General features: G+C 40.1%; 1 protein-coding gene across 2 annotated transcripts in view; it reads left to right on the top strand.

Annotated features, from left to right (window-relative positions):
* The window catches only part of PCNX2 (pecanex 2), a 153,133-nt gene that overhangs the window by 14,438 nt on the left and 112,716 nt on the right, over window positions 1-25,979 (top strand). For both annotated transcript variants that reach the window (XR_003993465.1, XM_030499485.1), the window contains exons 6-10: window positions 7,287-7,434; window positions 7,603-7,748; window positions 9,209-9,302; window positions 22,120-22,255; window positions 25,426-25,568. Coding sequence is in view for 1 of the 2 variants with exons in the window: in XM_030499485.1 (XP_030355345.1) it covers window positions 7,287-7,434; window positions 7,603-7,748; window positions 9,209-9,302; window positions 22,120-22,255; window positions 25,426-25,568 (667 nt within the window). In the remaining variant the exon portion in view is untranslated. The remainder of the gene's footprint in view (window positions 1-7,286; window positions 7,435-7,602; window positions 7,749-9,208; window positions 9,303-22,119; window positions 22,256-25,425; window positions 25,569-25,979) is intronic.

Below are 25,979 nucleotides of genomic sequence, written 5' to 3'. Positions count from 1 at the left end.
TTGCCTCCCCACAGCTTGCATTCACTTCTCCTGTATCTACCCTCCTCTCCATTCCTTAGTCCTCCTAGGCCTGGTGCCTTCCTTCTGGTCTATCTTGCCTATCTTTCCTGCTGCCTTAGTCTGTTTGTTCTGCAGAGCAGTTTCTGTCTGGCTCTATCAGGTTTATCAGCCTGCCTGGCTGGCTTCAGTGCTCTGTAGTTGCCCAAGATATGTGCTGAGCAAGCCCTGATTTTCACCAGAGCCTGCCCAGCTGGTCCCCTCCTGAGCCCAGCAAGTCCTGCTGGGTCCCTGGGGTGCAGGGGGCTGGGTGCAGGGTCACCTCCCTGTGCAACAGCACGCAACAGTGTGAGGGTTACAGCAAGCAGGTTGCGATTTTTTTGCTATTCCTCAACAACGAAAAAGAGTAATGATAATTTGACTTGTGTGAGGTGACTTAGCTGAAAAAATGATAAAAACTTCAGAAGTAAGTTTAAATAAAAATAGTGCAGCTAATCTAGAATGGGCTTTCAGCCAAGTGCCCTCAGATAATGTGAATGGGGAAGATTGCTGCATAAAAGAAAGCAATGGGTGTTCAGAATAAATCAAACTCAGATTCCACAGTGACAAAAAAACCCCAAACACAAGCCCAAAACTTTATTAATGTGTGTGTAGTTATTGTGCTTTAGAGCTGACAAATGAGATTCTTCTTATTGGAATCCAGGATTCTGAGGAAACAGGGGGATTCTGGTTGTCCCTCAAAGCAAGCTGTTACTTAAACAACCTGAACTGAATTTCCTACTTTCCTGTTTTCTCAAGTCAGTATGTTTGTGAGACGGTGAAGTTGAGCTGCATACATGTATAATTAAGTGGCCCTGCTCATTTCCAGCATGGGCACAGCAAGTGTCACCCTGGGAAAGGAGCAGGGCCAGGAAGAGGGGTACCCCACAGAAGCAGGGATGGTGGCTGTGGCTCCTGTCGCTGTGAGGTCTCTCCTGCACCTTGGACCAATGCTGTGGGAAAAAGGAGATTCAATCAGAACTCTTTAAGCTGGGGAGAGGTAGTTCAAAGGCAGTTATTTTTAAGAGCAAGTAGGCTTTGTTTTCTAGCCTAGACAGAACGTGCTGTTTGCTAAAATAAATTACAGTCATTACTGACAGCTTCCCCACAGTAAGACTGGATTTTAGGAATGAGAAAGCCTCTAATTTGTTTACAGCCTTGCAATTACAAATATGCTTTAGCAAAACAGCATCTTAAAACAGATCTGAATAAACATTATTCCCACATTAAAGTGGTTATTGAAAAAAATCCAAGTGTGTGTGTGGGGAATACAGAGCAAGTCAAGCTATGCACCAATTGTTTTGAGGGAGGAGGTTGTTTGTGTTTGGTTTTTGTTCTTTTAGCCTTGCAAACTGCCTAATTGGCAAAAGCTGGTAATAGATGCGTGGTCCAAATGAGAATGAGATGCACCCCACAAAGGTGTTTATTAGGCAGTGTGAGAAACTTGGCAAATTCCTGGAAAGTTGGATGTTCAGAGCTGTGTGTAAGAAAGCTGACGTTTCACATAATTTGGAGAAGGTGAGGAAATGTACTCATGAAAAGAGTCTTGCAACTGAGTGAATGTCATGGATGGATCTGTTATGGGTGCTCCCACACAGAACCTGAGTTCTGTGCAAACAGAAGAGAGATCATCCTGACCACGTAAGCCTTTGCTAATAGACAGCTCAGTAAAATGCAGTACAATGAAATTAAAGCCTTGTTTTATGCTACCATGAATGCCAGATTTAATGTATTAAAATACAGGACATAAAGCCATTTAAGAGCTGTTCTGTTGCCATCCCACCTCTTCCAGAGCATAAGAAAGTACCACTGACACCATTGCTAAAAATGACTTTTAGGCCAGTGTCCTTTCAGTTCTGGATCAAGTTTGTACCACCCACGTAATGAAAGCCTGTTGGAGGGCAAATTTTCTTCAGGCTGTAAGAAGCATAGGGAAAGGCGGGTTTACTGGCTGCTTTAGGTCCCTCTGACATGTCTGAAGCTAAGTAAGAGCAGCTGTGCATCAGATTTGTGCACAGCAAAACCTCATGTATGTCCTCTCCGCTACAGCTGGTTTGTAATCTAGGCCAGGCAAAGTTATTGCCAGGGAGCAAAGCTCACCATGGGAGTGGTGGAGAACCTAAACCAGGGCTCTGTGGCCTGTATTTAGATGTTTTTGCAGGCTCTTTTTAGAAAAGGTACTCATCATTCTGGGCAGTGCACAAACCACAACCTCGAGTGAGTTCTTCTGGACCCCAAGCAATTATCCTTTTCCTATGAAAAACTAAAACGTACTCCTGTGGATATTCTTAGACTCAGGTTTTTTTCCTCTGTGCGTGAGAAAGAGACCTATTGCTTGACATGTAATCATGGGGAAGAGGGATCTTGTGCATTGAGTCACCAGCCCAAATGAGAGCGGTGTTGGGAGGTGAGAGCAGGGGAGTTTGCTGGCAGCAGGCAGTACCTGTCACAAAGCCCTGCCAGGTGGCAGCTATTCTCTTGGAGCAGCTGTGTGCCATCCCAACTCTGATCCAGGGATGGCACACAGCTCTCGCCCATGGTCGGACCATGTGGCAATTTGATGCCCCTCTTTGGGTGGGGAGGAAATAGGGTGCAAAACTCAGTTCTCTAAGTCTGATACTTGGTGTATAAGGCTTGACAGGTGAAGACTTTAACATTTCAGTCTTTAGATCAAAGAGGTAATAGTATGTTTGATGATGAGGCTGACACCTCTAAAGTAACCATGAGGTTACTTCAAGAGGTCTGTATTCTTCCACAATTATTAGGTATATTGATTAGACTACTTAACTGAGACCTCAAAAGCCTTGAGTTTATTCCCAGCTCTTCTGCTGGCCTAGGAGATTGTTTTGAGCAAGTCACTTCTGTGCTTAAGTCTCCCTGTCCTGTAACAGGTACAGTGAGTATCACTAGTTTTTCCTATTGCTTCAGTATTAATGTAGTAATCCTGATTATTGGGTAATCCCATGTAATTCTTTAGTACCCGTGTTGAACTTTTGTAGCAATTCTTGGACTGTTGTTTGGTTTAATACCAGGTTCTTTTAATGTGGCATAATAGGCAAATTTGGGTTGAGAATTGTCCTGGGTTCAGCTATAGCAGTCATTTTTCTCCTTCTTAGTAGCTGGTGCAGTGCTGTGTTTTTTAACTTTTAACCTGGGAACAACACTGATAGCACTGATGTTTTTAGTTGTTGCTCAGTAATGTTTACTCCGACCAAGGACTTTCTCAGCCTTATGCTCTGCCAGGGAGGAGGGGAAGCCGGGAGGAAGCAGAGACAGGACACCTGACCCAAACTGGCCAAAGGGGTATTCCATACCATGGCATGTCATGCCCAGTACATAAACTGAGGGGAGTTACCCAGAAGGCCCAGATCGCTGCTCGGGTTGGGCTGGGTACCAGTTGGCGGGAGGTGAGCAATTGTATCCTCTCCTCTTGTTATTTCCCTTATTATTATTATTATTGGTGGTAGCAGTAGTAGTTTTGTATTATAGCTTAGTTACTGGACTGCTCTTATCTCAACCTGTGGGAGTTAAATTCTTTTGATTCTCCTCCCCATCCTTCCGGGAGCAGGGGGAATGAGCAAGTGGCTGCGTGGTTCTGAGTTACCAGCTGGGCTTAAACCACGACAGAATAAAGCACATAAGCTAGCTGTTTCTGCTAAAGCAGTCAGTGAAGAAAGGCTTGGGAATGTCCTTAGGATGTATTCTCTAGGGATATGAATGGGACAGTTCACAACTCATAGAGCTTTTTTTTCATGCTGGTACTAGCAAGAGCATAGCACAATTTGAAATCAATTATCTCTGCAGCCGAACAGGCAATAAATATATTTTAGAGTGACACTTTCTATTTTGGAGCATAGTGTTGTGGAAGGAAGTAGATTCTATAGCACAGCAATTAACGAACAGAAGAGACTCAGCCTTAATTAGCTTAATTCTGCTTGACCAGATTTCAAACCAGATGGCGTTTGAAATTGACAGCAGTGGCATTTTTACTTACAGGAGTGAGTTATGGAGACTAGGATAGGGATAGACAAGTAAAAGATGAGGGGAAAATGCCTGGGAGATTCTAGAGAGAGGACACAAAATAGTAAAAATATTTTTAGAGAAAAGCTACAGACCAATAAAACTTCATTTTAATTACCTAATAAGGTAACATTGAAGTGGAGATACACTGTCAGTTGGTTATTGTTATTACTATGTGTACAAAGGCTGCTCCATTTCAACTGTAAGACTTTTCAGCCTCCTCCCAGTGTGAACCAAAGGCTTGTCTGCAAAGACAATTTGGGGTACCCAAAATTTGTTCCACAAGTGGAAAAGTTACATGGCAAAGGAAATTTTGGTAGTGTGTCTACGTTTGAATTAGGAGCCCATTTGTTAGTGTTGGAATGTTACATTTTTACATAATGTTACTATGCTGTTACAACTCTTCAGTGCAGATAAAAATGTTTACAGAAAGTATCTTATACCCTATAGAGTGTATAAGAAATGTTTATCTCAATAAGACTTTTACCAGGATAACTAAAGGATGTATTTTGTGCTCAACCAAAATAGGAAAATGGTGTACAGACTAAAACTTGGTTGATTGTGCAGGACTTCTGAATCACCCTTCCCCAAGCCTGACTTAGCCATGATTCCTGATAGTTACACCTCACATATCTGAGTCATTTGGCATGTAATTTCCAGATAAATTATGAAGTTAGTTGCCGAGCCTGGGTCTGAGGTTGGGGCTTCTGTGAGCCCAGCCATGTGTATGCCAGAGATGTGTGGAGCACTGGCTCAGGATAAATGGCTCTGGTAGGAGGCCACAGGGAAGGTGCAGATGCACTGCCATGTTGTGCTTTTTACTCTTCTCTTGCTCTTGGAGAGTTTTTTCCTAGTAACTTCAGCTTCGCCAGCACAAATTTCCATGCAGGGAGCATTTGGTGACGTAGAGTTGATTACGTACCCTGGCAGAACACTCCCAGTCTAGACGCCACTATCTCCATTTAAATACTGAAGATGTAAGTCACTTGGAAGAAAATAAGTAATAATCATGAAACCCAGTCACAAACCCATTGTGGCCCACCTTTCCCATGCTGGAAGTACTCATCACCATGGTGTTGTCTGATTGGCATACAAACCCTGTAAGAAGCAGTATGTTTATGCGTTTATTATTATGGCTCTTTACCACTGCAGGGAAAATAAGTTTGCAAGGCTTATGGTTTGGAATGGAAAAGAAAGAGGCATTTTCTAAAACCACTAGATAATCAAATTAAAAAATCTTTTTAATTGTTCCAGCCCTAGAGCTAGTTTTGGGCAATATGGGACCAATTAGGTTATTAAAACTAGTTTCTGATCTCTATCAATTATTCTTATGGCTTGAGCAGCCCAAGCCTTTAGGAAGGTGATTTTGATTAGGTGTCTGTGGCTCTGTCACCTCTCTCAGCTACAGTTACATCATTAAGGGGATGCTTCACTAACACCACAGTTAAATAAGGCACAGTTTCTGTTTAAAATGGACTTTAAATCTTTAATTAGGAAAACGAAAAAAAAGTTGCCTTCTTCCCTCCCTGCTTTTTTTTTTTTTTTTTTCCCCCCTCTTAAATAGAAGAAAGTAGGTCTGGAAGACCTATTGAATTTTCTCTCCATGCACAAGAGACACATGCAAGATTTCCCTAAACCAACCTTACACTCATTGTATTTATTGCACAAGAGGTTGGGATCCTTGGTCGTTGTGTGCTACAGAGAGAGAGTGGGAGATTCGGAACATTGGCAGTGTTGTAGTGAGATTTGTTTTTTCTCTCCTTGTGGAAGCTGAAAAAACGCTGTGTGGTCATACAATTGACGTTGTTCTTATGCTTCTGGATTCTCTTTTCCTCCCCCCATCCCCAAAAGTAAATGTGAAGTGTCTGCAGTGAAAAATAGTTATGTGTGAGTGTCTCAGGCTCTAAGATATTAGAGGGGTATGCCCTGTGAATTGGAACTGGTGTAGAGATGTCTTAACTCATGAAGGTAGGTTTGTTTGTAGAAGTAATATATTATCAGATCAACTAATATGGTTGGAGGAAGACAAGACAGATGATTTGAAAGGTCTGCCTATCCCGAAGCTTGTTTGCTTTTTTTTCGGTTACATCAGTTGGCCTAATGAAAGATACTATGTCTCTTTACAAGCCTTGAATCTGTTTTATCCTTATACTATCTTAGCTAGGACACCACTGTTTCTTGACTGGTGACTCTTGCAGGTTATGATGGTGATTGTACTGGTAGGAAATATGGTTTAACAAATGATTTTTTCTTTTTTGAGGGAGGAGAAGGGAGAATTTCTGTGGGTTTTTTTTTTTCTTTATTAAATTTCTAAGGCATTAAAACAGCAGGTATTACAAGAAGTCTGGGTAAGTACATTTCAATACAGCTTAGTGCTGTATTTTTCTTTCAAAGCATTTAACTGTGCAACTGCACATGGTGGTGATGAAATCACTGTCTTGATTGCACTTTAAAAGCCTAACAGATAATTCTTTTAGTTTGCAGTCAAAGCATAAAATGTTACAAAATGTTTTGCTGTTCAACATGAATGTTAGTAACTAAAAGAGACTATGGCTTGAAAGTTGTACACATGTGTAAGTAAATGACGTGCATATGTAGAAAAGTAATATAAATGTAATTGGTATTCAAAGTAGCAGAAATCTGATAAGTCCATCATACATGTCTTAAAATCTATAGTTCTGTATTTTCCAAGCATAGTAAAATCTACTGTGAAATTGCTTAGCCAATTTGTCCTTTGTCCTGCATCAGGTGTGTGGCCAGTGGAGAGGAAGGATTAGGTACGTGCCTGCTTTCCCATCCAAGAGCTCTATTTCCTTTGAAGGTGCTGCTTTCCCTTTTGTAAAAGGGGAATGGTCCAGTGCTTCTGCTTTTCTGCTACTGCTATACACAGCTTGGGAACAAATTATGGCCCCCAGGGAAGCAGCATTTTGACATTCTAGGTTAGGGACAGATTGCTTTCCTCTGAAACAATAGGAGAAGCAAAGCAGAAATTCTCTCTTGTTTGTCCTTTGCTTCACACCATTCATGCAGCCTCCTCAAGTCAGAGTACCTCCTCATCCAGATTTCTGTGATTGTATTGTTTTAAGTAATTTTAGTGTTTTCCGTAAGACTAGTACTTATTGCAGTGTTTTAGCTTTTCTCTTTTAGATGTCCTTGTTCAGCAGATAATGAATGAAACTCCTGACAGTCATCTGCGGAGAGTGGCTTCACTTCACTGCCCTGTTTTCCAGATAGCCAGATGACGGAGAGAAAAGAAGAAATGGTGGGAACAGAAAAGCACTGTGAGCAACTTCCTAAACAGGAAAGATCAGATGTTCAAAGCCAAGATCGTGCTAGTACTAGTCCGGTGCTACCAGAGTCTGCCAAATTTGCAGCACTGTAAGGCCAGTTTACTTTACAATTTTGTACTTCAAAGTTATGATGTAAGCTGTTTTGTTTCACCGAGTAGAAATGACATAAACTTTTAATTAACCTCTCTTTCTTTTTGTTTTATTGAAAACAAGAAAAAAGTTCCTCATAGTAGTTTTGAAACATTTTTGTGTCAAGTTACCAGGGCAACAGGCAAAGGCAGATAATCTACCGGGTAACTTCTCAGCAAGACAGTTCTGTCTTGCAAGTAATAAGTGGACCTGAGGCGTCTGTGCAAGATGAGCTATCCGTGGATGCAATGCACGTATTCATAGATGAAAATGGTGAGTTTCGGCAGTTGGAATAATTAAAATGTGCGAGGAAATTTCTAAAGAAACTTTAGATGCCCTGGAAGGATATTTCTCTTGTCTGTTACTGATTGCATGTTTTTCTGTGTAAATTGAAGAAAATGGCTTAGTAATTTAAAGTCAGGTCAGCAATACCTGGAGTTTTCAAAATCCACTAGTGACTATCAGAGACCTGTGACTTACACAGTGCATGAAGTTTATCTTCGGAACATCATCCTCAGAAAGTGCTGGCTAGGCCAGAAGACTACTTCTACTTCTGTATTTGCAGAACCACCCCTGGCTCTTTCTGCCTGGTGAAGAGTTTTGCACTAGCCTGGCTGAGCAAAACGGTCTTCCTCTTTACTGTTCTGTTTTTTGGCTGGCTCACACGGAGTTCTCTCTAATGTGGTCGTTGCTCTCGTTCAGAGTTATGGTCTGCTACTTCTTCCAAGAGAATTAATGAGTGACCTAGTCATGTCCTGAGCCTGTGCTTGGTGTGATGCTGCTCTGCAGCTATTCCTAGAGGCTGAAGTTGTGATATACTTGGTGGTTGGTTGTTTGAACTTGGTGTAGTGCTTGGTGAGGTACTGGCCCATACCTGTGAAAGGCAGATGTCCCAAAAGCTGTGTTTCCCTTAAAGCTACCTTCAAAAATGGTGAGGAATTGAGTGCTCATGGTAGCTGGGTTTGTGACCCCAGAGGTACTTTGGTTTTCTGCCAGTTCCCATCCCTGCCTGCAGCCCTGCAGCTCATGGTGTGCTGTGGGGCTAAGAGCAGCAGCTGCCAGTCAGGCAGATAGCATGGCCTCTGGGTCAATGAGCAGTGATCCTTCACTTGTTGCTGCATATGCAAGAAGGGAGTAGCAGTGGTTACACTTTTAACAGAGTTTTTCCTTGCTTTGTACCTCCTGACCTCACCTTTGTGAACTAAAAGAACAAAAATTCTATTATTTCATGTTTTACAGGGAACCTATGTTGATAGATGGGCTTTGCATTTACTTTACATGCCTTTTGAATTTTCACTGTAATTTCTGTGTTTTGACAGGGGAAGTTTAGGTTAAATATAAGGAAGAAGTTCTTTACTGTGAGGGTGGTGAGGCACTGGAATAGGTTGCCCAAGGAAGTAGTGAATGCTCTGTCCCTGGCAGTGTTCAAGGCCAGTTTGGATGGAGTCTTGGGTGACGTGGTTTAGGGCAAGGTGTCCCTGCTCATGGCAGGGGGGTTGGAACTAGATGATCTTAAGGTCCTTTCCAACCCTTACTATTCTATGATTTGTCTCAGATTTTCAGTTCAAATGTTAATTTGCTTTCTGAAGTCTAAAATAAGCCTCATGCACAGAATGAAAACTATGTTTATAAATGTGCCTGACCTAAACGCACTTTTTATAAACTTTGTGTGTAAAAGAAATGATCACATCACTGACCTGATTTTATTTTTTTTTCCTCTGTATTTTCTAAAGGGGAAATTAGATCCTGTTATTTAAAGGCTGGCTGTCAGAAGGAAGGAAACTTTCGACATCAGCTATCAAATTGTGATTGTATTTCAAACGCTCAGTAAGTAAGCCTTATTTCCAGAAATGTTAAAAGTTTTCATTGCTAGAAGCTATGAAACTGATTGTAGCTGTGAAAGATGCATGTGAAGCAGAGTACTAGAGAATAAATGTGCTAATCTCTTCTAGAGATATCAAAGCATGCATTTTTTGTTTTGTGCTAGAACAGTGACTGCTTTGTGAGAATATTGATAAGGAAAAGTGAAAAAGAAAACCAGAACTACTTTCATTACTTTCTGGGAATAGCCAAAGTCAAGTGTGGTGATTATAAATAAGATAAAATAGAGTAAGTGGGACTGTAACCAACTATTCTCTCAATTTTGTCTTGCACATTCCAATGCCTGTTGGGTCTTTTGTAAATTTTTAGTGCTGGGTCAGTATCAGCCAGTGACACTGCTTCCTGTGGATTCTAGCAGCAGAGCCTTTCACCTTGCATGAAATCTCTAATGGCAGTTTGCCACTCTGATAAAGTATCTGAACAATTTTACTTTTTCAAAGGGCTTTTTAGAGAGATCCACATAAAGCCCATATTCATTACTGTGGTTTCCGTGCTCTCCTATATGATCTGTTGTTTGCTTATCTGTAAAAAGAATTTTAACCATTCATAAGTATTTTTATTAAATAATTTGATGTTTTTCACACTGTTATACAGCATTTGAAAAAGTTGAATGAAGGGGTGAGAAGGGTCACTGTTAATAGTAAATACTATTCCTCAGGTGTTCGGCTTTCAGTGGAGACTTTTGAAAAGCTTGGGACCATGTTAAGAACAGTGCTAGCATTTTAGATAGAATGCTATTATGAGACACAAGAATATAATGCTTTTAATAGACAGCGGGCGAAGATTAAAAACAATAAAAATTGGAGTTCATCTACAGTAGAAATCTTCTGTTTGTCTTTAGAAAAATAAAACAAAATCCCAACAACAAAAAACCCCCCGGCCCGGTAGAGTTCAATTTTGACCTAAAATCAAACATTTTACTTTGGGGCTGTTTAACTCTTGCAACTCTTTTCATTTCACCTTGCACATAATACTCCCCTCCTCCACCATCATGTAACTATGAACTTGAATCTGTCCTAAATTCAGAAATAGTTTACTATCCCCTGACGTTTATCCTGTTTTTTATCAAAAGAACAGTCTTCCTTCTCATATAAGGTCTCCTTAATCTGTCTTTGCTAGCTGCTGATGTGATATCTTTGTCTTCCTGTACTATGTTAAGTGCTGGTTTTTAGTTTGTCATTTGCAGACCTCTAGAGATGTCATTTATTTTTAAGGGGTCTGCTAAATATTATTAATAACAGCAAGTTCAGATTCGCTTTGCAGTCATTTACATGCACTTAATTTCTATAGATTAGCACCTTACCTGGAAATCTTGGAGTAGAATGACAGTTCAGGCTGAGGAGCAGAACAAATCAGCGAAGACGAGTAGGTTCGCAGGACTGTTTCTGTATGGGAGTCAATGGAAAGACAGAACACAAGCTTTTCCAAGAACAGAGCAGCATGAAGGAAAGTACAAAGCAGAAGTTCACATGAAAAACAAGGGAAAAGGACAAGGAAGCATGAAGCGTGCTCATACTGGTTTTTGCAATGGCAGTTTGTGTTATGTTTAGGCCAGAGAGATTAGTTGGAGCTGTTTGTTTAATGGGCAGTTCCTGCCATCTCTGCGTAGATTGAAGGGTAGTACAGGAAGGGAATGATTTTTCTTTTTTCTTCAGGTGTTCACCATCATGTAATTTTGTATTTAGACAATATGGAACACTCACAGCATATAGAAAATAGAGGGGCAAATCTGCTTTAAAGACAGTTCAGGAAAGAGCATCTTTACCTTCCCCCTTTGCCCTAACCCCACCTGCAGGCTTGCACATCACTTAGGTTAACTTCTTATCCATGGTTAAAGATAAGCCAGATAATCACAGCTATTAAGTAGTGATCTTTTTGTTACTGAAGAAAAAAGGAAATAGAATAACATAAAGCACAAAGCACAATCAGTGATTGCTAGTTCCGATCTCAGTATGTCTGCCTGTGGAGAGCTCTTGGCAAAAATTAATCCCTTGAGGGTGGGCTTTCCTCTGGTAGAGATGTTCATTTTAAGAGTAGTCCATACAAACAGGAGATGCTGCTATTATGAAAGTATATTAGAAAAGAGACATGGGAAACCCCTATGAGATATCCTTGGCTTATCTCTCAGCCCATCGGAAAGTTTACTAAGGAGAAGACAATGACACTGACAGTACTTCATGTGTACTTGAGATGGTGCAGAAACAACAGCTTTAGGCTTAGTGTCTGAATCCATGAATGAGCCATCTAGATTAGGTTGAGGTCAGAGGATGAGGGAGAAAATTAATGCCTGGACATAAGAGGTGGCATCCTCCTTGAACAGAAGGGATAGGGTTCTGATCTTGGGAAGCCCAGATTCAGAGTCTCGAATAAGCTTACAGAGAACAATAGATAGGTCTGCAGTAGTTGTATATAAGATCTTAAAACACTTTTTACCAATCATGCTGGCTTTATACTATTAAAATTAAGCTGCTCCTCAATGGAATATGTCAAACTGAGTCGAGCCAGTGGAGTAACTATGTGGATGTGCATAGACCGTGCCCTGATGTGCTCCTCCTCAAGAGGAGAATTGTCCCAGCCCAGGTGATGGCAAGAGATCTCTTGCTTTGGGGGTGGTGTTGGGAGAAGCAGCAGATCAGAAGCACTGGCATGCTAGGAACTGTGGTACTTCTGTGACTAACACTGCAGCTTGTGAAAGGCGAAGGAATTTTGACTGGGGAGGGTATGAACTCTGTCTGTTTTGTCAAAGATAATTGCCTTATGAATTGGCCATAGGTAAATACCTTTTAACTAAGTTATGCAAAACTGGAGAAGGTATTTACATATTACTCAAAAGAAGCCCTTAAAAAAAAGCCTTGAGGCAGACTAATGTGTAACAATCTTAAATTCAAATTATAACTTGCTTGCTATTTCTGTCTAAAGAGTCCTACTATTGTCTGCTCAGTAATAAAGTCTTAACTGCTCTTAATGTCTTAACAGGCATTTCACAACAGATTATTAGGAACTGAAATTAAAGTAGTATTTCAATGGCATGTAAACATTTTCTCTTCTTGGCATGCCTTCTGAAATCCATTTCTCACAAATAATGCAAAATCTTGACAATGCTGCTCTGTCACAGAATTGATGCTGTTATGTTGTTTGGGGTTTTTTTTTGTTCTTCGCTTTTGCGTACTTCCTGCTCTTCCTTTGCTTGTAAAGGGCTAGATGGACAACAATGGATTACAATATGCCAGAAAAAGCAAATGTCCAAGTTTGAAGGAGTCTGTGTTTACTTAAAAACTTAAGTTAGCCAAGTTAAATTTAAAGGAGGTTTTTATGTTGTAATGATCACCCCAAAGAGATAATTCCTTTTCCATCTTAGCCCTCACTTTGGAAGGTGATTTTTGTTATTAAGTTTGGCAGGTAGCTAATGAATTCCCAGTTGTTGTCCATGTAATTACCCTGACCCCACTTTTGTCTATTATCTTGCCAGCAGCACCTCTTGCCAGCAGTCCCGGTGGAATGTGTTCCCTCCTGAGCTAATTACCCCTAAATTTGATGCTCCTATTACCTTGCCAACTTCACCTCTAGCCATAAATTGCTTTGTGACAGGCTTTGACAAGACAAAGTATAAACTGTATTCTCAGCTTGTGGATTATGTTAGAAACTAGTTACAGGGAGACCATTTGAATCAGTTTTGAAGTGTGAAATTTGAAGTAGCTTTCCCATCCTGAAAACCATTCTTCTGCCCCATTGCATTAAATTCTTTACCAGCCTTTGTCTTTCCTACAGTGACTCGTTAATGTTTCTATGCTGTCTGTTTTAAGGATGTGCTGGGCCTCTGGAAAGGCAGATAAGAATAGAAAGTTCAGATTTATGTAAAACAGGTGCCTGGTATAAGCATGAACTACCTTTTTGGTTGGTTAGTTTGACTTCTCACCAAATGGCTACTAGGTTTACATCTTACCTGTATAGAACCGTTACAATTTCAAGTTAGAATTCTTCCCATTAGATTGGCAATACAGAGTAAATCCCACAATCATTTAAAAAAAATACATCATTAAAAAAATAAGCTGAAAGAATGCATACATTAAAGCATTGTTAGAGGTGTATAGCTGTTGTCTGGGGTCAGGAGAAACAAGTTGGAGTTAATAAATGTCTTACAAATAAGGTGTCACTCTGGCACACCTTTTCTGTCTGCCACTCTGACAGAAAGCAGATAGTTTCTGAGGAATTTCTTTAATTACTTTTTCTTTTGTAATTAAATGACTGAGTCAGTTTTGATAAAGTGGTCAAAAAGATAAATGTGAGCTATCACGTTATCTAGACATTACATGTGAAGTGGCTCATAAATATCAGTGAAAGCATGTTTATGCATGTTTAAAATTTCAGTAATTATAACAGTAGAATCAATGATTTTTGCATGCTGCATGATCTGTCCCCAGTACAGAGGCTAATAGGGCCATAAAGTATATATCAATGACCATACATAACAGCAGTCATATATTCTGTGCATATTTGCTGTACAAGTTAACATATTTTTAAATGTTTGCCTTTCTAAATGTGCTTTCTTTGTATACTGGGGCACTTACTGAAGGTGCTCAGCGTTCTAAACATGTGTGTGCATACATATTGAAGAAAAAAGTATCAGTATTTTATACCTCTTAGTAATGTAGCTGTCCTCAACATGTGGATGAAATACTTCTCTTTCTAAATTAATTAAGAGGTTCTCCTTCCTGGTTTCACATCTATGAAAAACTCTGTTCAACTAAGGTAAATAGTTGCTGTTGCTGTTTCTTTTCTCTGCATCCTTGCAATTTTTTCTATTTAAAGCATAGAGCTTGCTTTGGTGTGTGTGCAGACACATATGTGCTATGGTTAACTACACTTCAAAAAACATAGAAGGTGGTCCATACACAAAATCCTGATGTGCATATGTCCATACCAACCTGGGAATGTTCTCGGTTTTAGCTGAAAAACTGAGGTGAATGTAGCTCCAAGGAAGAATGTGCGGGTTTTTTGTGCGGAGATTTTTTATTACGTAGAAAAAAAGCTATGGGGTACTTTCTGAGGATAGGCCAGTTCTGTCTCTTAAATCCAGTATTAGATCTTCTAAAGCAAACTGGACTTGTGCCCACACAAGCTGTGGAAGCATTTGGCCATTTATATTTCTTTTTAGAAATACTCTGGGGTTTAGTGAATGCAATTTAGAAGAATACTGCTTGTGTTCTTGAGCCCATTTCCTTCTCTCCTGTGTTGAACTCCTGAGAAGAAAAACATATTGAAACTCCCAGTTCTGTGCAGGATGATATCATTACACACATTATTGATTTTTAAAGAGACAGAGTTGGTGTGTCTTCAGAACAATCCAGGTTTTCACTGACAGTGATTCAACTTTGTGATGCAAAAGCATTTGATTAATTCAAATGCATATAATAGGTTTAAGTGCTGGACCTCTTGCTGCAGTTTATCACTTTGTATGTCTGGCAACAGTCAACAATAGCCATAAGTTACATCAGGAGGATGTTGTGCTTCATATGTGTCATAGAAGCTGGAGTTTAAAATAAATATGTAAGGTAGGCCACAGAAATGGATGTATGGCATGCAGCTGAAATATTTGAAAAATGGAGCAGTGTTGTGGTTTAACCCTGGCTGTCAACTAAGTCCCACACAGCTGCTCACTCACTCCCCTCCCCGGGGGATGAGGGAGAGAATCAGAAGAGTAAAAGTGAGAAAACCCACAAGTTGAGATAGAGAGAGTTTGATAGGTAAAGCAAAAGCTTTGCACAAGCAAAGCAAAATAAGGAATTCATTCACCACTTCCCATCGGCAGGTGTCCAGCCATCCCCAGGACAGCAGGGCTCCATCACACATAACGGTTACTTGGGAAGACAAATGCCATCTGAATGTCCCCTTCTTCCTTCTTCTTCCCCCAGTTTTATACGCTGAGCATATAAATATCCCTTGGGACAGTTGGGGTCAGCTGTCCCGGCTGTGTCCCCTTCCCACTTCCTGTGCAGCCCCAGCCCACTTGCTGGTGGGGTGGTGTGAGGAGCAGGAAAAGCCTTGAGTTTGTGTAAGCACTGCTCAGCAATAACTAAAAATGTCCCTGAAATCAACACTTTTCTCAGCACAAATCCAAAACATAACCCCATACCAGCTACTATGGGGACAATTACCTCTCTCCCAGCCCAAACCAGCACGAGCAGAAAGAATGATTTGCCTATAAAAAAAAAAAAAAGAAAAAAAGAAAAAAAGAAAAAAAATTTTTTCTTTCTTAGCTTCAGATTCTCCTCTCGCCTAAGTGACACTTGGGCTTTTACTTGAAATCAATTCTATGTATATACACCTAACTTGCTGTGTTTCTTTAAAAAGAGCATTATTCTAGTTTGAGCCTTCTTGTACATATATATATACACAATTATATATAATTGTATGTATGGTTTATTGTAGATGTGGTTCATCTGTACTAATATAATTCATGGATTTATATTGCGCTTTGCATGTCTAAAATGCTTCCCAGTACAGATAGAAAACTCGATTAAGAAAAAAAGAATCGTGCTTAAATTTGTTTTGAGAACTACCTTTTTTTTCTCCAGCAGCAGCAGCAGTGCCAGTAGGTTAAAAGAAGTAGTTGCAGCAAAACAGTGACTAACAGTGACTAACAAGTACTAAGAAAATAATTTAAGTTTCCTGCCAGTACATCTGCGGAGTGCTAGTGTTTCTGGCCCTGGGCAAAAAAGAGAACTTCAAATCAATCGGTTAACTTATTTGATTTGCATTCACATCCCTGAATAAGCTACTCGAGTGCATTATACTGCATGAAAGTATCTATCTGAATGCCTTAGTGTACTGTATGTCTCCTGTATAAATCCATTAATACTTTAGTGTGTTCACTGCTGGAAAATTCCCCAAACCTTTGAGGTTTATTCCTCATAGGAGAAAGTAGACTTAAAAATAAGTAGATTATTTTATTTTTAGTGTTTCAAAATGCCATTTTAGAATGACAAAATACTGTATCACTAAAACATCTTTGTATATCTCAGCAAGGTGACCCAAATAACAAAGATCACCCACTGCTCTAGTAATAGGCTGCTGACTCTTAAAGATTTCTTAAAGCTGCTTGGGAGGTTGTGCAATTCTGCAGCCAAGCACATTTTTAAATGGATGCGACAAATATTATATAGTTCCTTTTGGGATTTAGCGATTTCAGATGAGGTGGTCACCTCAGCATAGTGCTACTTGAACACATAAATGAATGTGGTGTATACCTGTGCACCCTGAAAATGGAAATGCTTGATTTATAATGAAGCCATTGATTCTTAAAAAGTACTCTTTACAAACTCAGTAGCATTTTCCTGCTGGCTTGCTGGGGGACGGGAGGAAATCCTTGTATTAGCTTGGCCAGTTAGAATTCTTTCCTGTGTTCGTATGCATTCGTGTTTTAGCCGCTCTCACTCTGAACGGGGCAGAGAAGTGTGTTCCGCAGAATGAGACTCGGAGACTGGAGGCATTTGTTACACACACAGATTTTTGCTGCCACATGATGGCAGCAAAATCCCGCTCAGGTCTAGGGGCCTCGGTAGTCCTCTAGCTTTTGGGATTGGCTTTTCTTCCCTCTCCCCACCCTTTTATAAAGAGAGCTAAACGGGTTGTTTTAAAATACTCTGGAGATAGTGGAACCGTGGGTACTGTTGATGCATTAATTCCAGTAAAGCTGCAGCTTCTAAGAATGCATCCTCTGGTTCATTAGCTAGTGCATGCTGTTTGGTTTTTAAGTTTTTAGTATGTTTATCTTTGCTCTGAAAAGTACTAGGCTTATAAATTACCAATTTACATGCTTGTTATCAAAATAAAAAAAACCCCTGAATACTAAGAAGTAAGAGTGTACTGAGTGGATCCCATTCTTACATCTGAGTAAGACGGCATTCATAACTTCCTGCCTTCATGTTGCCCACAGTGCTACTGGTAACATGGTTTACAAGGCCTTTCTGTCCATTTGTAGTTTCTGACTTAATGAACTTAATATATGCCACTGCTTTCGTAGTCTATTGCAAAACTTTAATGGTGATCTTGTATCCTTTTCTATTTTGTCAATAAACCAGTACATCCAGCTTTCCCATTCTGTAAACTTGGGCATTCTATCTTATTACCCTTAGTGGTAGTGTTATTGCTAGTTAAAACAAATGCCAAAAATTCCCCCTAAATCCTGTTACATGAGTGGCAAAATAAAAAATTTGAGGAAAATTATTTAAGAGAGATTGCATCTTTAGCTTGAGCTCTCCTCAGAAGCAACGACTAAGAAAAGTCACAATTCTTTTTGAAACTATTAATTTATTTTCTTGTATAATTTAAGCTGCTTTTTAGTTTAAGAGCTGTTATTTGGTAGTACAGTTGGGAACTGCAAATCATCTGCTGCTTCAAAAAAGCAAGATCCACAACTAGTGGATTTAATCTCAGTCTTGAATTGTGCAGCACTCTGGTCTGATTAGTGCTGGCAGCTTTATGGTGGGGAGACCTAAGGAGCAATGAGTAGAGATGTAACAAGAGGCCTGTGTGATGAAATGTAAAAGTGATGGGGATGTAAAATGGCAGGGAGGCCATTTTAGGTGAGAAGGAGCAAAATCGCTCCTTAGGTGGTGGTAGGAAGATGTCAGCAATGACCCTGGCTAACGGGGGTGTCCTCGGAGACCTATGAGCTGCTGCTGATCCAATGCCAGTTGAGACACCTATGTTGGACCCCAAACTGACCGTTCTGAAAGAGCACAAATGTCAGGGTGCTTGGAGTTCCCGCACACATTAGCACTAGTGGCTCTTGTATAACCGGATTGCTCAGATCTCAGTTCAGGAGGTACTTTGAATGTACCTCAGACCAGTATCTCAGAAGTGATTGATCGTTCTATGTGCAAAAGTAGTGGTTCCCAGCTCCGGCTTTTGCTCTGGCTCGTCTTCAAATGTCTCAGCTGTAACTGCTTTGACTTAAGAGTGGTGTTTTAATGAGTATTACAAATAGCTTTCATCTATATTATTTACTATCGCTGTGGGTATTTGTTACACACAGTTAAGCTTTGTAGTGATCCAGACTGCTGTCTGAAGCAGTCTAGTGGGATCTCTCTGGGTTTAGGCATATGAGGACCAAGAGGAAGGTGCTTTTTTTTTTTTTTTATTGTAGCTGTTGTGACATTGCTTGTAAGGTTCCTTGTCCTTTCTCCTGTATGCAGGTTAAAATGAAGTTTAGCCAAGACCTGCAAAAGAACTTTATTAATGGGGAATTCTGTGTGGTATGCCTGTATTATGAGCTCACCTTGAGAGGTGTTCAGACTCAAGGGTAGCTAACCCTTAACAAAGGGGATGACTTAGGCTGGATTATATTTGAATGACTTGGGCCAAATTGTCAGTGGTATAAGGCAACTGTCCCAGACTAATCAGAGAAAGAGGAGGAAGATTTTTCCAGTGCTATGTGGTTGTACTAAAACATTCTGAGTGTTATATGATTGTTCAACTAACTGATGTTTACTCTGTGTTCTTACAAAACTGAATTATGAGCCAGAAAAAAAATTCCTAACTGTATAACCAGTTGTCGGTAGAGGGTGCAATGTAGCTTTTGCATTTGAGCTGAATAGATTGTATGGTTACCAAAGATATTTTTAGTTAATAATCTATTATTCAAAATTTAGTTCAATTATACCTTTGCTTACATTAGCAGTGCAGTTTACTGCAGTAGATCTTGATAACATTAATTTGATTCTGCAAATGAACAGATTTTCAATTTAGCAAGATTCCATGTTATACTGTGATCAACTCTGTTATAATGATTTTATGATTAGGGAGTGTTTGCTCCTATTTATGAATGGTAATAAATTTATGGAATCTAGTTTATAGGCTTACAAAAACACAAACACCACCGTCACATTTCTTACTGGTATTTGCTGTCAGTATGATGATGATGTGACCAGATGAGACATACAGCTTCTGTGTAGCTGTGGAAGCAATCCAGCATCAGGGTGTAGCAAGTGAATGTCACAAGAAGGTTGTGTGGAAAATAGGGATAAGGAGGAAAAAATAGCAAACGAGCTGAGGGGAATGGGAGATGAGGAAAGAGCAAGAGGGTACAGAGAGATGAGGCTGATGAATAAAAGGTTTAGGAGGCAGACGAAGACCAGATGATGGCTTGTGGTTTTGGAATTGTTGCTTTGCTAGCTCTGCTTTCCCAACTACTCTGCTCTAATTGCCTTTACAGGCCTATGAGGCTTCCTTTTTCCCACAGTTTCCCAGGTGCCTGTGGTCTTTTCTGCTGGTGGCTGATAGGTGCAGCTATGAAGTTTTTCTGTAAACACAAAACAGACTATGGGCTCTCTTGGCTTTTTTTGTTATCTTCAAGTCTGGTGGGAGATTATTTGAACTCTTAAGTTTATTCTTGGAAGAAGCCTTATGAGTAAAAGAATTTTGATTTCTGAGAACTGATAGAGCAGAGTACCAGGTGAGTATCTTGGCCTATCTAATCTGTCCTTCTGGCATTTCCATTCCTGGTAAACATGGGATAGGGTACATGGTCCAATGTAGAAATACTCTTGACTCCACTTGGCTTTTGTAGGAACATAGCTAAAGATGCAGAAAGTTATTGGAGATTAACTCTTCATTTAGGAAGGCACGAGCAGCTACTGTTCTATTCCCCTGCTCTTTTGTTGGGTCACCTTTTGGGCAGGAATTCCCAGGGTAGTGTTCCTGCATAACCTGGGCTACACTTACCTTTTTTCTGTTGTGAACAGGGAGTCCCAGGGTTGCACCCACAATGACAAGGAACTGGACAGCTCATCCTGAGGAAACAAAACAAAAATGATCTATTGCTTTCCTTCAAGCTGGACAAGGTCACCCTTGAGTAGGGCACTTCAAAACAAGCCAAAGGCATGACTGTCCTCTGGAGTCTTTATCTGTGGGAATCTTCCTCCTGGGAGTCATGCAGGCTTCCTCCCCTTTCTTCCTGCCTAAATCTTTTGGTTGAGATCCAGGATTTTGGATCAGTTCCCATCCCCTCTGTACTTTTTAGTGGTTTTTACTGCTGACAAGGTGCTAAACAGGACCCACAAAGAAGATACATTCTTATGGAGGGTTGCCTTGTGGCTGGGATATCAAGCGGGTTGTGTTGGACCAAGTCCTCACTTCCTAGTATGTCCAAAGGGAACATTACAGCTGTCCTGGCTCTGTGGAGCAGATCATGCTTCTGCCTGCAGCAGGGAAGGGGGGAATGCAGGGGAAGCCATTAAGATCAGGAAGATGGGGTGCTGTCATTTCTGTTCGACTGGTAGCTCTGCTGGAGTGGCAGATAGTGAATAGCAGGTCTGGGATCCAAGCCTGATAGCAATCAAGGCTCTGAAAAAACTAAACTACCTGTCTCAGAGACCAGCAACAGGATGGCTCCTTTGGTGGCATTCTGAGACTGCTGGTGTGCCTGTTGGAAGTCCTGAAGGGAAGAAGGAGAGAGTGTGCATGTTTCAAGCTGTTGTTGTGGCTCTTCAGCCCTGCTTTTAAGCAATCCAGACATTAAACCTTATCGTAGCACAGCGTTAGCCACTGCAGCTTAAGTTATCAGCCACAAATTTGCAGGACAGCCATGATTTTAAAATGCCTTTTAAAATGAGCTTAACAAGTGTTACGTTGCAGGCTTTGGGAAGTGGTGCCCAAAGGCTAGGAAGGTTGACTTATCTCAAACTGGTAAGGTGGCTTAGGGGCAAGCATAAGGGTATCCAAGATGAGAGTTTTGTTCTTTGTCCTGCCACAGGTTTCCTGGCTGACTGTAGGCAGATCACTCTAGTTTCTTCCTGCTTGTCTTTCCTTTATGGAAAATAGGAACAATAGGTATTGACTACCTTGTATGAGCACCAAGGTGCTTTTACCTCATTTAGATAAAAAAGTAATAAGAGCATAAGGCAAGCATCTAGATGCAGCAGGGTAATGAGCTCAAAGGAGGGCGCCTCATGTAGAAGTCCCATTTGGCAGACAATAAACAAGAAGTATTCAAAATAGATCTCTTTCTCGAGTAACATTTCATTTCAATATAGTTCTTGCTGAGACCGAGTCAGTCATGACATGTTAGCACACTATTTCTGCAACTATACAGGTATCACTGCAGTAAGTGCAGGTTTCCTCAAGTACTGCATCTACAACATGAAGGCATAAACATGGGAAAAAGGGAAAAATAGCATCTTGCCCAGGGTGAGTTTACGTTCGGTAAAGGGAATATCTGTATCTGAACTAGCCTTATGTTAATTAGATCATGTATTGTCATCTTGGTAGGGCAGATGGAAGTTCTTGTAGCCCGAATCCTCAGTAGGGTGAATTACTACTTGCTGAATTGAGTGCAGGTGAGGTCAGAGTAGCTTGGTACGTAAGTGAGCTTGTTTGAAAACTAATCCAGGATCTCTGCAGTAGCTATCCTGCAGTTTTGCTCTGTAGATAATGCCGCTCTAGACCTGAATTATTATGAGTGGACAGAAAAAGGTACTTCTGAAGTGTGATTCATTGTAAGTGTTCATCTCAGGATGAGAAAAAATAAGATACAGAGGTATCTGTTTCTCTCTGGTGGATGTAGTAGACCATGTGTATCTAAATGTGGGTGTTCACTGCTTTGTGGGCCCTGGGCTAGATTTCAGGTAGGAAGGTGGAAGGCTCCATGTCCTGTGAGCGAACCAGAAACATAATTACAGGCTTCTTCCTGTAACATTTCTGAAATACTAGGAAAATACTGCTGCTTAAAACAGTCTCTTTCCCTTCTTCCCTCTGTGCCCAGTGAATTACAGTTCAGCTCCTCTAGTACTACCACTTCAGAGAGCCAAGAACCATCTTCCAGGGATCAAGCAGCGAGTGCGCTTCAACAGCAGCTCCTGCTGATGGTGGCACGAAGGACCCTTTCGGAAAGCCCACGGGTACGTTGTAGTATCTCTGTTTCTAGCATCTTGATGAGCTGCTTCATAAACAAATGCTGCAGGCTTGTTCCTGAGACAGTTTTGTTGATTTTTCTTTACTACTTTGCTTGGTATTGCTCGTGTGGGAGAAGATGTATTTTATGTTGAGGGATGCAATTCAGCTGCTTTCTACGACACCGAGTAGTGTCCTAAGGGAGTACTGAAAGACTCCATCACCTAAGAAGTTGATCTTCTGTCTTCTATCTTCATTCTTATTTTGTTTGAAAGAAAGAGAACACAGCAGTTAGGGTTTTAGATGCAGCACCGGATTTTAGTAGTATGAAGTGTTCATTCCAAAGTCATTACTGTCCTAAAACCTCATGTCTGATTTTACTTTTCTGAATCAGGCCACCAGGCTTCTGGATGTCTGTTGTGGAATGTCAAAGCCATCTGCTTGATGTAGCTGGCAAAAGAAAAAGGCCCTCAGAGTTCAGTTTGTATGGTAATATGTGGACATGAACTTTACAATATTTGGGGTCTGTGACCAATGGCTTAAGGCTGTAACCTGCTTTTACAATTCTATTTATAATAAGTTTAAACTTCTCTTTTCTTCCATGACAGATTCTAATTTGATATTTATGAATAACCTTAAAATGCCAGTTAATTATCTTTCATCTTAGATTTTGCACAGAATCTTAAAGCTAGAAGCAACTTGTATAGAAGAATTATGTTAAATTTAAAATCAGGAAAATTTTCTGAATTGTGTATTTCATATTTGGACAGAATCTATCATCTAACAGCTTGGATGTTTTCCAGATATTTTTAATCTTGTAAACTGCCTGTAAATTAGAGAACAATAGTCATTCCTTCCCTCCCCCCGCCTTCTGAGAAAACTGCACCATTTAAAAGACATATTGCTCAAGATCGCATAGCAAGTTTGTAACAAGGCCAGGCAGTAATTTCAGAACTTCCTGGTTTCTGATTTTTTTTTTTTTTTTTTTTTTATTAAACATTAAATTATGAGCCTTTGTAAGTCGGGAAAAGTTTCGTCATCGATTTCAATGAAGCTAGGGTTTCAGGCTGTCTCTGACACAATCTAAATTTATGAAGTGAACTTTTATAAGCCCTTTTTTTGATAGAAGGCACAATTAGGCTTAGTGACTTGCTCAGGGCCAGTCAGAGAGTTTCCCAAACACAACTCCACAATCTGGTTCCAGCCTAAGTACTGCAAGCCTCATGTAATGGACTTCATCCAAATGTTACAGTTCCTTAGGAGCCAAGATGTTCACTTACACTCTCAGTTAAGCATGTGTGAAGCTGTTCTGAAGACTGAACAATGAGATCCTCAGGAGTTTTTAATGGACTTTATGCCACCATTTTGATTTTTTTGTTTTTGTTTATTTATTTAGTTATAGTGAGCACCTAGATCAGATGAGTGAAATTAATGATTGCAGTTGATTGAGTTTCACATTACTTTCTGTTGGGGAAATAGGACCCAAGCGAAAAAAACCTGTGCCAGTATTAGCAACTATACTATTTTAAAATACATTTTTTTTGTTAAAAATTACCAAACTCCACAATTAAGTAACTTTTTGAAGTGGTAATAGAAATATTAACATTTGGAGCACCTAAACTACTTTTAGATTTCAAGATCAGTGTGGTGAAGGGATTGCAATCAGTCTCACAGCTGTCAAGTTACTTGGAATTGTTGATAAATGAAAGAATGCTAAATGGCCTGGCATCCCTTTGCATGTCTGAACGCTCACAAACATGAGTGAGTTACTGTCCCGTGCTGATAATGGCTGAGTTACCCGGCACTGCATGGCTGTACACTTTTAGTCAGTTGAGTGCATGAGATAAACTGCCTAAACTTTAATTTCTTTCCCCAAAGCTTAAACTAGCCTGTTTTACCTTGCACTTGCCAGGAGACTGAGGATATGAATGAGTCGGTTCCCAGCTGACACACAGCAATACATTGTCACATGTAAATTATGAGTAAAATTCCTTCTCCTGGAAAGTGAAAATTAGAAGTTATTCCAGTAATCTGAGAGAAAATTCAACAATTCCTTCATGCAGGTGGACAGTTTGTTTAAAAAACTGTGTTTTGTTAACAGTAACGAATCAAGAAGATGGCCAATTACTTCACACAGAAATCCCCTTCTCTGACAAGGAAAGTTAATCTAACACAGAGATTGCCTGGAGTTCCATAATATATTTGTTATCTAATTTTGATTAATTATCTTTAACAATGGGTGGGGGCCTAGAAGGAGGTGGAAAGCCACTAGAATTTGCAGTCGCTAGGAAGCTCAAATTCTTCTTGAAATAAAAGCAAGTCATTCCCTCCTGCCATAAAATCAGTTACTGGTGTTCCTTGGAAAGAAATCACTACTTTGCAGAGGGTTTTTTTGTTCTGTTGTCTAGCTTTGCAGGCTTGGCTGATGGTCTGTAGATAAGCCTCCCTCCCCACAAGTGTTGGTGAAGGAGTGCAGGTGTAGAGTTGGAGATCTGAAATGCTGTAATTTAAACAGATAAGAAAAGACCTTAGAGTCTGACAAAAGCAATATTCGAAAGGATGGATTTATGATTGTGATAGTAAGATTAGAGACTCTTAAACTAGTGATGTTTATGATGCTTGTGCTTGTTTGCAATTTGGTTTTACTCCTTTTGCTATTCTTGAGGATGCACACCTGATGAGGTGGTAGAAGCATCTTGGGAAAGATAAGCAAAGCTGTGTTCTGGAAGTTGAGTCACGCCTCTAGGCTTTAAAGCCTACTTGATCTTTTTGATTAAAAAGAAGGATCTGTCCTATCACGTGTGGTTTTGTGTTGTGCTGTAATTAGTCTGACACATGGAAATATCTTCAAATAGAAACTAGAGACAAGCAGTGGATTAGGACAAAAATTAATTATTTTTAAATGAGTATTTAGTATTTATGTTTAAAGCATATTACCACTGTTGAGCTCCAAAATTGATACAGCTTCTGTCCATCTGCAGTTATTAAGCTGGTGTGATATTTTCATTTCTAATTTAAAAAGAGAGAAAATAAATATGCTTCCACTATTTCTTTTTTGAAAGAAAAAATAGAAAAAAATCTGAACCTTCATGTAAATTTGGCCCTTTAACCACCTGCTTTGCTGGCAGCCATATGTCAGTGCGAAAGAGTTTTGTGTATTTCTGGTTTGTTTTTAAAGCAACCCAGCCAGGACCCTGAGGATTCTGCATGTTCTTCAGCACAGCGGAAACTGAACAGACAGTTTTACAGATTAATTATATTCCCTGGCAAATGGATCAAAGTCTGGTATGATCGTCTTGCCTTGTTGGCATTGTTGGACAGGTAAGATTTCTTTTTTTTAATGCAACTCTATGCAGTGTTACAGCGAGTGGCTCCACACGTTCATAGAGCAATGCAGACCACTAGAGAAAAAAAAGTGAGCATTGTATTAGTGTTTTACATTCAGGTTGAGTAGATAGGTGCTTGTTTGCTTTACATTGAAGAAAATGTTCTTCTTCAGAGTTGGTTTTGGTAGTTCTTGCTACCCTTCATCTTCAAGCAGAGACTTTGATTTGTGTGAGTACCAGGCCTGTAGAATAGTCTTTTATTTCACTCTCAGTTGTTAGATCAATGGTTCTGAGCTTTCTGATGAGAATTTTAATACTTTTTTTTTTTTTTTTTGGGTGCAAAAATAGAGAAGTAGGTGGGTCCCAGGGTATTGTAACAACAAAGTACTCCAACATTTAAGAGAAA

Source organism: Strigops habroptila, chromosome 10, assembly GCF_004027225.2.
Source record: "Strigops habroptila isolate Jane chromosome 10, bStrHab1.2.pri, whole genome shotgun sequence".
Taxonomy (NCBI): domain Eukaryota; kingdom Metazoa; phylum Chordata; class Aves; order Psittaciformes; family Psittacidae; genus Strigops; species Strigops habroptila.
This window is presented reverse-complemented; position numbering and strand designations above follow the sequence as displayed.